General features: G+C 41.5%; 1 protein-coding gene across 1 annotated transcript in view; it reads left to right on the top strand.

Annotated features, from left to right (window-relative positions):
- The first annotated feature begins 1512 nt into the window (after window positions 1–1512).
- Window positions 1513–12323, top strand: part of LOC106820868 — a 95956-nt gene continuing 85145 nt past the window's right edge. Inside the window, exons 1-12 of the mRNA XM_014825462.1 lie at window positions 1513–1561; window positions 1891–2020; window positions 2447–2589; window positions 2950–3080; window positions 3514–3717; window positions 3973–4187; window positions 4398–4528; window positions 4925–5052; window positions 6614–6832; window positions 7168–7370; window positions 7657–7787; window positions 8109–8278. Of these exons, the coding sequence (XP_014680948.1) occupies window positions 1513–1561; window positions 1891–2020; window positions 2447–2589; window positions 2950–3080; window positions 3514–3717; window positions 3973–4187; window positions 4398–4528; window positions 4925–5052; window positions 6614–6832; window positions 7168–7370; window positions 7657–7787; window positions 8109–8278 (1854 nt within the window). The remainder of the gene's footprint in view (window positions 1562–1890; window positions 2021–2446; window positions 2590–2949; window positions 3081–3513; window positions 3718–3972; window positions 4188–4397; window positions 4529–4924; window positions 5053–6613; window positions 6833–7167; window positions 7371–7656; window positions 7788–8108; window positions 8279–12323) is intronic.

Genomic DNA, 12323 nt, shown 5'->3' on the forward strand with positions numbered 1-12323 from the left:
CCTATTCTGTCTTGCAAATAGTTGTTGAGCTACTACGTACGATGGGACCTTCTATCTTTAATCTGAAGACACTTAAACGTACGCGCCATCTCGTGGCAACTTTCATAACGATCCCAACGAACATTCCTTTGAGAAGGTTCCTGATACCATCCCTGTGCATTTCACTGTTTCGGCGTGTATGTGAACACATTTGGGACTAACAGGGTTTACTAGAATCCCACCACTCCACCACAGAGTCACTGCAGTAGACGTTAGATGAGCGCTGTCGCTCCGCGGCACTTGTTCGTGTAAGAGGAGGTGCGGCGGAGACGAAAAGGGTGTTAGCACGCGGTAAAACGGCAGATTGAAAACGTTAAAGAGGGGGGAAAAAGGGGTGAAGATGTACGCGAGAGACGTGAGGCGTGAGGCGTGCGAAGCGTGAGAGGCGTGGGAGCCGTGAGAGGAGGAGCTAGCGCGGTTGAAGCGTGAGAAAAAGAAAGAGCGATGACGAAACAGCAGTAATCGTTACGTGCGGTCGCGTTTAGAGCCACTTTATAGCGCGTACAAACGAATAGATTGGCAAAAACGCTTAAAGTTTGAGCATACGTTAGTCTAAAACAAGAAAGCGTCGGACTTACGTGTACATGGCGGAGTCGAAACGCTCTGTACGATGGCGTGTGTAGTAGTTTGCGTGCGTCTCGTTGCAAACAGGTGACGTTGATCGCGGTACAACTCGTGCGTAACTCGTGCTTAGAGAGAAAAACAGATATTAGAACCGATACGATACGAGATACTAGATACTATACCGATACTAGAAACGTGGCTATCTACGCAAGTATTGCTACTACCCTACCTAAGGAAGGCACTCGGCACGCTACCTCAGGTTCTACGGTTTAGCAGGTGGGCTAGTGACACCCGGGTAGGTTGCGTCGATAGAGTCCACGATAGATAGCACAGATAGATAACACAAACGCAGTATTATGAAAGCTACTCCTCGTGCGTCTATTTCAGCTCAATCAGACACAATACACACTCTACGAAACTACACAGATATCTACATACACACAGAATCGTAACCGACTATCAGTAACCTCGTACCGTTAGACGTGGATCGCGAAGTAGCTCGGCAGGGGTGAAGGTGGAAAGTTGAGCTCATAGGGTCTATGTCCCCCAGGGTACTGCCGGAACGTACCCTGGGTAAGGTCCGGTATACCGGAACGTACCCTGGTCACTATTTGATATGGTTAGGGTTAGGGTTAGGGTTAGGGATAGGGTTAGGGTTAGGGTTAGGTAGTAGGCGTAGGCGACTCCCTGGACTCATTAGTGGAGTAGGCGAGGTACGGTCCGGCATATTAGATAGTACCAGGGTACGTTCCGGTATACCGGACCGTACCCAGGGTACCTTCCGGCAGTACCCTGGGGGACATAGACCCTCTCAGCGAAAGTTGAAGGTAGGAGGGGAAGATGGCAAGGAAAAGTAGAGAAGGAATAGGATCAGGAGCGGGGGAAAACCTGGACCGTGTTGCGGAAAGGATGAGAGCCGACTCGTTCTCTACCTGCGAGTTTGGCGTCAACGAATCCGGTCCCTAGAGATGGGCCAGGTGGGCATCGCGGCGGAATCACCATTATATGTGATGGAAGTGGTTTACTGTGATTGCGTTCGTGCCACGAACTATTATAGAATACGAACTAATAGTAATATAGACTGATGGGAACTGGCGCTTTCCTACAGTACCAGCAAGATGGGGGGGGGGGACTGTTACGCTGTGGCGGAGGTTTGCTATCTTTGTGTTCATAAAATTGTCCCACTTTACCGATGAGGGAGTTTAATTTGATGAAAACACAATTGTTAGTTACTTCAAGTTTCTACCACGTTTGTGTATTCTATAGTCTTCATAATGACCATTGCAGGTGCTTACAGTGAACGCGCTATGCCAAGTGCTGGATTATTTCCCTTTCTACAGTCAACTGTCTGTTCACTCGACAACATATGCAAGAACCCCTATGCCACTGATTCAGTGGATTCTAGATCGGTACCAGCGTAAGTATAGCAGGCTTAAATCTGCATTCATAGCAAATCAAAGATAAAGAAACTGCCTTTGTAAACATATAAGAATTAAATAAGGAAAAAGGCAAAGGAAGAAATATTAGATGTGGGAAAATAGGAGAGAGGTTGATAGTCTGATAGCTGGTTGATTTACTATTCATTTAATGCCTCATTTAACTAATGATTCTTGCACTTTCCTCTGTATCTTACTCCTTTCCTCCTCTGTTCATATACCTTGTTCTCATCCATATTACTCTCCTGTCTCTTCTCATTGTCCTCTTCCTTCTGATTCTGTTCCTTTTCCTTCTCCATTGTTTCCTCATCTTACTGCTTCTGGACTTCCTCTTCTTTAGTAAAAAATAGAAATGACCAATGTTATCCACTAGTGTAATATAACAAAATTAAAAATGTTTTCCATAGTGCCGAGATGTTGATCCGTCGACTGGGACCAAATATTGCAAATACAAGCGTAATATCAGCATTAGGAAACCTTCCTGAAACCCTGGACATCATGTTTGCTGTTACAGCACCGTTACAGCAAGCAGAGGTTATTAACTTCATTGGTGAGTTTAATAAAGAAATACCGCAATGGTAAAGACATTTATGATGAAATAAATATTGTACTATTATCGCAAGGGAAACGTGGACTTAGTGAATTGAGAAAATCGATAGGGTACTGTTTGTTTTCGAGGTCTACAAAAGTAACTCTCATGTTGCTCGAACAACCATGCAATAATTTTTTTATGTCTAAAATCTGGAGTAAATAATATTAGAGTGGAGAAGTCTTTCATATACTATTTCTATGATTAAGAGATTAGCTTCAGTCTACCGATGATTTTTCTATTTCATTAATATAAACTGTGTGCGTGCGTGTGTGCGTGTATTTGTGGTTGCATGTTTGTATGTTTTGTTTGGCTTTACAGAAAATGGCCTCAGATTAGGCGATATTTTTAAAGACAAAGAGAAACTGATAGAGTTTCTTACTGAAGAAAGTGCTGTGCTGCCACGTGAAGTCGTCGAGTCTCTACTGGAAGCTAAATTCAACTTGGACGAGGTATAAATGTGCTATACCATACCTATGAAAACATGCATTCTGAATTGTACTCTAGTTTGTATATAATTGTGAAATCATACAGTAAGACCCCGCAATACGTAAGTGATGCGTTCCAGAAAAATTGTTCATAACGTAAAAATTTGTGATTTTCTTCATATTTTCAGTCATATTTTCTTGTCATAATCCAAGTCTAATCATGTATTCTTGCATATTATTACATGTATTTTATTTAAGTAACTTTACACACATGATTGAGCATGCCTTTTTTGAGTAGAAACATATGGCTCATTCTTTTCAAAAGTCATGTAAGAACAAATTTGCATTTTGTATCCTGAGGCACCCCATATAACCAACAATAAGCTTGAATTCATGAGCATATATAGGACAAAATATTTAGTTATGGCAATTCTTTTATGCTATTTCTAATCTATAGATGTATGAAGTGACAGGCTACATAGACTTCCGTGGTGTGGCTTGCAATAGCGACCGACTGGTGCAGTACGTGAAATTTAACAAAAACAGCCCTGCCACTGCAAAAGAGGTGTCTAAGGCTCTCTGCAGCTTGAATGAGAGCAACCTCGAAGTAGTCGTGGAAACACTGCAGCAGTACATTGATGTCAGGAAGATATCAGAAGCGGTAAGTGGCACATCGCACTGATGTGTGCAATTAAGTATAGTAGTGACCAAGACGATGTTCATAAACATGAGAAACTTAACCTTATATCCCATAGGTGACATTTGCACTGAGTAATAGCTAATTTTGTTGTGTAAAAATTCAGTTACATTATCGAAGGTTTGAATTAGCAAAACCTTCATTTACAGTCCTGTATTCACTAATCTGTTTAGAGGATTTTCCTGTGTTATAAATTATCATTAAGTAATTGTTCTATAGGCGAAGACTTTGGCGGGAGCATTGGGTCAGTACGACCTTGGTACGGCTCTGGAGGACATTGGCACAATGCTGGACACAGTGCGAGATATGTCAGCTCTCTCCGGCACTGCTCAGAGGCTTCCCAGCATGCACGACATCACTGAGTGGGTGCTGTACTTTAAACGCTTCACAGAGAGCATCCCGAGGTTGGACGGCACCAATCTCGACTACATCTTGTAAGCTGACATCATGATAAAGGATACAATATGTCACTCACATCTCTTATTTGTGCGCAACTAATGTTATATGTATTAGGTATGAACCCATCAGCCACACGTAATCAGCAGTAGAATGTTGTTGGAATTGGTGATCGATAAATGTGTTAAAATGCTGAGAAAACTTTCAAGGTAGTGAAAAATAATAACTGCTGATATCTTTGTGTGTAGTTTCAACAGAGTCATCAATGACCTGGACAGGATGATGGGTAACTTCTCTTCATGGCTAGATATCAAGCGTGGATTCTCTCACATTAACCAGACGCTGGTTGTTTTGAACAAGCAGTTAGTCAAAGTAGAAGGTATGCACATGGCTGTACTATGTGAAGGAGCGAGTTGGCCATACTTGCTAGATGTGGCATTAGGTATTATACACCTTGACCTGAGTTTGATGTCACCTTGTTGTAATAGTCACTCGCATACTTTCCAATGATTGGCTATGTCAAGCTTACATTTTTGATGCTCTGCTCAGCGTTTTGCTCCTATAATCTGAAAATTGTGTTCAATTTCCATCTTCACACACATACACTGGGCTGTACGGCATTGTATTTTTTAGAATCTGGCTTTATGCGTTACTTTGTAATGGTAGTTTAGTTATCAAGGAACGGAATGGTTGATTATGATATCTAATGATACCATATCTTGAAAGAGTTTCTTGGAAAAGTTTTAACGCCAATTATTGCAATGAAATTATTCAGATGCGACACTGAACTTTGCCAGCCTGTTCAAGGATCCAGTCAATTTCTGGGAAGTGATCAACAGTACTGGCAGATTGCCAGATCAGATGGTTGAGCTTTTGTGGAGCATAAACATTAAACCGGAATACGTGAGTTTTTTTATTAACTCCCTTGTCACGACATGGTTTTATCTGGGCATGATTGGCATTGGTTAAATAATGCACCTTCTAGGTAAGCCTTTCTCTAAACACTGCATAGATTTACGTATTCTATTTATATAGGTCACTGGCATTGTAGAGCCGTATTTGTGCATGTGCTTACATAGGGGCATCATTTTATAACATGTACCAGAGGTATAATGACCTAGTGAAATGAAACAAAAAGTTAAACTATGATAGTTATGATAAAAATTAGGGTAGCATGAAGATAAAAGGTGCCATAAAACCCAATTAGCAAAATATGAGAATAAATAGTAAAGAGCTCGCAACATAATTATTAATTAATAACATTGTAGGCGAGTATTACAGCAGGCTTTCATTTTTAAGGGGCGCGATCGCGCTCGCGCTCCACCGCGCACCCGAAATTGTGCCATGGTGTGTGCATCATCGCGCCTCATAAAAGTGGTTGAAATCGCGCACCAAAAGTATGTGTATTATGTTGAAATAGCGCTCCATAGAGTTGTCAATGTAGGGGGGTACAAAAAGGTTAGCAACACACAACAATTTGTGGTGTGTAAGTAACTGAACGTATGGCAGAGGTACAGGTTACTACCCTCTGGTTTATACAACTAGACAACATCATCCAAATACAGGTACCTACACGGTAGCCACAAGTTACCTGCTCGTTTTCCACTATACGTGGCGAGAAGTGGTTTTCTGCCGACGTAAAACAGTCGTAGGGTTGGAGGGGCTACCTACGTGGCTGCTACGTACAAGTAATTTGGCTAGTTTGTTGATGGATTGTGATGATATTTCGTGCTAAAATATGCAGGTACATGGATTAGAATCTCTAAGGATGAAAATCAGAATAAATAAAACAAGTTTATTTTTACATCCGATCAACTCTTTTATTAATCTGTGTGCTATTGTTGGGTTGTTGGATGAAAAGAATGTAATCATGACGAAGCCATCGAATGAATGAAGGTGAAGATGAATGATAGTCAGTGGATTGGCATGACATCCCAATTTTCGTTTTGGATTTCACTCTAGACTGAGGATTGCATGGTCATGATTCCATCATCACACCCCAATAGGCATGATGGAGAGCCCTCAAGGAGCTCTCCATCATCCCTTTTAAGGGTGTGATTTTTAGTGGAGCTCTCCATCATGCCTCTTAAGGGTGTGATTTTTTAGTGGAGCTCTCCATCATGCCTCTTAAGGGTGTGATTATGGAGCGTGAAAAGACCCCCTATGGTGTCCTAGGGGAGTCATTAGTAGTACTCCTCCTGTACTTTTCAAATCTGAAAGCCTGATTACAGTCTACCATGCACACCTGGCACAAGTACAAGTCAAAAGCCATGCTGTTATATTTATTATAATATATTATATTGTTCAAATGAACTTTATCGGCTTGTCTTTGTTTAATGGGTGTCTTTGATCCCCTTTAACCATCTTTCGGCAGTGTGACGAGAGAGTGGATGTCATATTAGCAGTAAAAAACACCTACAGCCACTCTCTTTATAATGTAAAGCATGTTTGCTTGGTCTGGTAGGTATTAGACGTAGTGAGGTCGGCACATCTTTCTTCGGAAGAAAGGCGCACATTCTACTGCAAAAGCCCTGGCTTCGTGAACCTACTGACATTTACTGATCAGCCATTGGAGAATGTGCAGATGCTGGCTAGATACCAGGACGTGATCTGTGAGGCCAACGCTAATGGGTTGATCGACGAACTCTACACCCAGCTGGACATTGGTCTCATCGACGAAATGGTGAGCTACGCCCTGCTTGGTGCTTGGATGCTTTGGCAATTCTGTTGTTAGCATTATCCGGACTTCGCTTTTTTTTTCAATTCCTTTTATTATGTGTTATTCAAACCTACACAAATGCATGTTTAGTTACTTGCCATTTCTATTCTGGTTCAGTTTAATTTTTAGCTCATCTGACACAGTCAGATGCAGCTTGTATGAGCGTCCGTCCGTCGGTTTACAATATATAGGCACAAATCTAAACGCCCCCCTGTACGGTGTTGATATCCGGGATGTCTAATCGGAAACATTGAAAGATGAGGGCAATCCTAACGATTTTTGTGCATTGCATTTTCCAGTTGGAGAAATATAATGAAACCGGTAAGATCTACCAACGGCTGGATTGGGGCTCGTTGCTGAATAATGCGCAGCAGCTGATAGAGACCTTAAATGAGCTAGCTAACAAGTATGGACACTACCTGGAACACTTTGCTGAGTCTGCCTTTAGATTCAGATCAGCGGCCAGACTGCTGACATTTGAATTACCAACGCTGGTTGCAACGTGAGTACTGGGAGTCTCTTCTGAGTTTTTACCTGTTTACCAGTGTTCATGCACGTGTAAAAATAGAGTTAGGCATATTTGTAACACACTTGCATTGTTAATGTCATTTGTGCACATATTTAATGCACACATTTCATAATAATCAGTATTTATTATTATTAATTATTGTTGTTTTTTTATTCTGGCACATGTGTTTTATGTACACATTGGTAATATCAAGGGTAGATGATGACAATTAATTTGTCATCATCTACTCCTGGTGATATCGTGGGTGAATGTGCTTTAGGGATGAGCCAATACTGGTAATTGCCCAGACCATACTAGAGGAGACTTTCAGCAAAGATGATGTCAGGTTGGGTTTAGTTTTGGCCGATCTAACACTGGACATCTTGGAGCAGGTGGATGACCGTGACCTGGGTATGGTATTCTCTCATACTCACTCTTATCAGTCTATATTTCAGTCTATATTATAAGGATCGATGTTCTACCTGGTTGCTGACGACACCACATGTAACCATGTTTAGTTTAACATCATATTTGTAATGGAGTAATCGTAGCTTCAAAACTGCAACCAGTATTTTCAAGCCCACTGGTTTCATGTCCGGTTAATTAATTTGAAACTGTGAAATGCTGGGGGTGCATGCTGTATTTATTGTTTGTTATCTTGCTTGATGACCAGTTTCCCAGCACCATCAATTATCCACCTGCCTTGTTAGAAATATCAGCGGTTCTTTGCAGATACTCAGGATTCACTATACACTGGACTACTGGGCAACACTAGCGACCTGCACGTCAGCCATGATTATCCTGTTGCTCTGAATGAGGGCTCACTCCTCAAGTTAATCCAATACCAGCCAGAAGTGCTGTTAGCTGCTATGGAAGTCCTTTCTGACCCAGTAATCCAGCAGGTAAGCAACTTATTAAGAATACTTTCCACCTTTTGCACGGGTATTGCTCTAGTAAAGATTAAACGTTTATTGGCGAATGAATTGAATCAATCACTTGTTTTATTTATAGAGGAGATATATTTCTATGCTCAAGCCAAAAATTTCATGAAATTTCCAGCACCTAATTATGTTACCACACAAATTTTGAATTTTTATGTAAAAATGGTATTTTGGATATTTCTCAACTACCAGAAAGAGTGAGGATACAAAATTTTTGCCACATGTTAAGCACAATATGGACCAAAATAGTGCGTCTGGATTTTTCTTTAATTTTCCTATTTACCGAGAAAACTGGAAAAAACTGCTTAAAAATCAAGTTGTGTGTTAGAATTGAAAATTTTAGCGAATAAAGAGGCATAACTAATAAAATACGGCACTTAATAACTATCCCTGACACACTTCTTTACAGCAATATGTTATCATTAAAACGAGTGTAAAATTAAATTAATCCGAGTTGTAATCACAGAGAAATATCCATTTATACATCGGCTACTATGTCAGAAATCGAAACGGAGAAATCATTGTTTTTCTATTTTTCAAAATGAGTGACCGCCTGTGTGAAAAATGGGTGAACGTATGTGAAATATCTACTGTTAGTACTTACTGCGACATATCCATGACTAACTGACACCACTAAATTGGTAAAATGTTCCATGCACCTTGAGAAATTCTGAGAAATTACCAGGTTACCATCGCAGAACGCGTGAACTGGGCTCATCCTGACTTCACAAAGCTAATATGTCAACAAACGCGCGCCTTGTACCACACTACAGTAAGGTGTGTTGCGAGGTGTTAGAACTATTTTGGGCGTGGGATACTTGTTGGATCACTAGCAGATGTACATGAATGTACATGAATACATGTAATGACAGCTGTAGCAGGGTTGACACTGAATGATACTGGCTTAGTGAATATTGTGGTTGTCTCTGACCTCATCATGATCTCAGCCGCTGCTTACTACACATGTACGCGGGCAATCAAATCGCTCTGACAGTTCACATGTACCGTTATATCAAGAAATTAGCATGTACGAAGGTGGCACATAGTGTTAGCCATCGAATAAAATTGAAAATGAAAAATCGGTAAAAATTTGCCTAAACCCTTGAGAGTATCCTTAATGCAAATAAACAGCACTAAATTCAGAAACTCACTTGTCCAGGAAATACTGAACTTTAATATTGTCATTTTAATGGCATGCCATACTCCAGAAAGCAGGTATGTCCATTGTAAACTTGTAAAATTTAGTCAAAGAATTGCGTTTTGCTTCATATTGGAAAACACATTTTTTCATTATACCCGCGCAAACGAAGTTTGAAGTTTAGTATAATATTGGTCAGTACAGCAGCGTCATCTGTCGTATCACAACCGTTGCATCTTTTACGTTGACCAGAGCTCTCACCGTTACAGACGAGCACAAGAGCTGTACATGATCATACATGTTGTAAGAACACACATCAGTGTTGTAGTCGAGTCCGAACCCCCCGAGTCCGAGTCCGAGTCCGCACCCCCCGAGTCCGAGTCCGAGTCCGAGTCCGCGCCACCCGAGTCCGAGTCCACACCATCCGAGTCCGAGTTCGAGTCCGAGTCCAGTTTTGATAAAAAAAGGGGGGCACAGACCGACCAGGAGGACTTCGCTATTACCAGGGTGATTCGAACTCGCGTATAATAAAGGTTAAGTTTCTAAATACTTGAATATTTAGGCACAAACGTTAAATTGAAATCATCTTCCTTTAAAAGGGGAGGTGATTTTAGGTGTTAACCGCTGAGGTTAGCTGAGAAGCGTAAACTAAGCGTGCACCAAGCGTAAACACAAAACATAAGAAAACGAAAGTGTGCGTATATCAACCTGCGAGGGGCGTTACCATTGGGACACAGGGGCATGAGCGTTGTGAATAACAGCAAGCAATGGATGGTCGAACCGATTTATCTTGCTGTGAACTATCGTGACTGAGTTTCGCCTCTATGGTTAGGGTTTTGCAATTTTCCTTACGAAACATGCCCGTACAATTGAACATGACCGAACTACGAAAAACAAAATGCTAAATCGTACTCATTCATGTATTTTATATCACGTAGTTACTTTGAACAATTCTTTTAGCCATAATTGCATACATCACTAATACCACACTGTTGCAAGCTCTCATTAATCATAGCTAACGTATCAGTACGTCAAAAAATAAATAATTATAAATGCTCTATTATGACTATTGACTAACTGCCAGTTATCTATATTATGAAAGCCTACCCTACCCCGCATCATTTGACCAATATGGAAATATAATGGCAATTCAATGATGTCACAAAAATGAAACAAGACCCATTTGAGGCAAGGTAGTATTGGTTCATGGTTCTGCCTCGATTTACAATTGTGTTTATGCAGAATACTGAGGTTGCGTAATGCGGCAGAGTTAGTCGTCTTCAGTGCTTTTCAAGAAATAGCAGGCACATGGAATGTTTACCATATTCATGCTGCTATTAGCTGCAATTTCTATCATGTCTGGCATGCATAATAATTGTATATTGTCTAAACATTGGCTGGATAATACAATAATACCTAATAGTGTATGCAGGGCGGATCAGGGGGGGGGGGGGCTGGGGGGTGGAGGGTTGCGCAACCCCCTAAAAAGTTTTTTAGTTGAGCCTTTTGTTCTGGCCAAGCGGCCGCTTTTTTCTGGTCCGCGGACCCTCATCATGCTCGCTCCCAAGCCGAAACGCATGTAGGGTGTAATTTCAAAACTTTTTCTGGGGGAGGGCCCGTGCCCAGACCACCCCTTCGACGTGCTCCCAAGTTTGGGTTAGCGGTTGACCCCTCCCTGGTACAAAATTCCTGTACACCCCTAGTGACAAGAAAATACTGAGCTATGTTTTTAAGTAAAGATAAATATATCAGTCATTGAAAATTCAAGTCTCAAAGTTCAAGTTTTAATAAGTAAGTGTATGAAACGGAAAGCAATGTAAATTAAAATACAGTAATGGATTTTCATTTTCTTTTGTAATAGAAAGTGTGTTGTCAAATCCATATCACGGCAGTTTGACTTTCAGTCACCACCCGGGTACTGAAGTATTGTTCTCGCTCCTGATGGCCAGCTTAAATTATCAAGGCAAGTTCATCGGTTTTTAGTGGGCTTTTTGGCCTTGTAATCTGGAATTGTCTGTTTCATTGTATGCCAAGACTTGAAGTACACAAATAGTTTCGCGATCTCATATCTCTGAAAATCGACATAAAAAGGCAGTTCCTATGTTTAAATAAATTTCTGGGGGAGGCCCCCGACCCCCGCATCCGCTTCACAAGGTGCGCCGCTAACAAAATCTCAAAGTGCCCTTTCAACTGCACCGCCCCTAAGAAAAATCCTGCAAGTGGCGGTCACCACTGGGTAATGTTTAGTGCCGCAAGTAAATTCTATACATGATTCGGTACGTCATGACGATTCAGAGTTGCGAATTTAACGGAATTCGGAAGAAAGAAAGAGAGTGGCAGTTAATGTAAAGCGGCAGTAATGAAAGCGAAAACTCTCAAGACTCTCTTTCATTCTATCTTGCCGTAAAAATTCTCGGAGCATGCTCGGCTTGGCAGCTATTGGAGTCACGTGCGCGCCCGCCATACGCCGTCGGCCAGATTCCATAAGCTGCCAGCGCTGCATACTGTCGTACGACATTCCCGCTGAAGGAGGAAAAGCCTAGGTCGCCGTGCGCCTTCCCGCGGAAGACTGCGCGCGAAGATTGCGCTCAACGCTTCGGATCAACAGCTTTGTGGCACAACGAAATTCCTCTAGTATCGATGTCCTCTCACTGATATGTCCAACTGTGTTTCATAAAATAGAAAGTACCATAAAACTTGCATAAGTCGACACCTTTTGGGACCAGCTATATGTGTCGACTTAGGAAAATAACGACTACGCGTAAGTCATCATTTTGTCGATTTATAGCAATGATATGTAATGGCGCGTACACACTGTACCTTAGGTGCCTTGGCGATTTGGCTGCGATGAGTAATGTCATAAACAAG

Source organism: Priapulus caudatus, unplaced genomic scaffold, assembly GCF_000485595.1.
Source record: "Priapulus caudatus unplaced genomic scaffold, Priapulus_caudatus-5.0.1 Scaffold51, whole genome shotgun sequence".
Taxonomy (NCBI): Eukaryota; Metazoa; Priapulida; class Priapulimorpha; order Priapulimorphida; family Priapulidae; genus Priapulus; species Priapulus caudatus.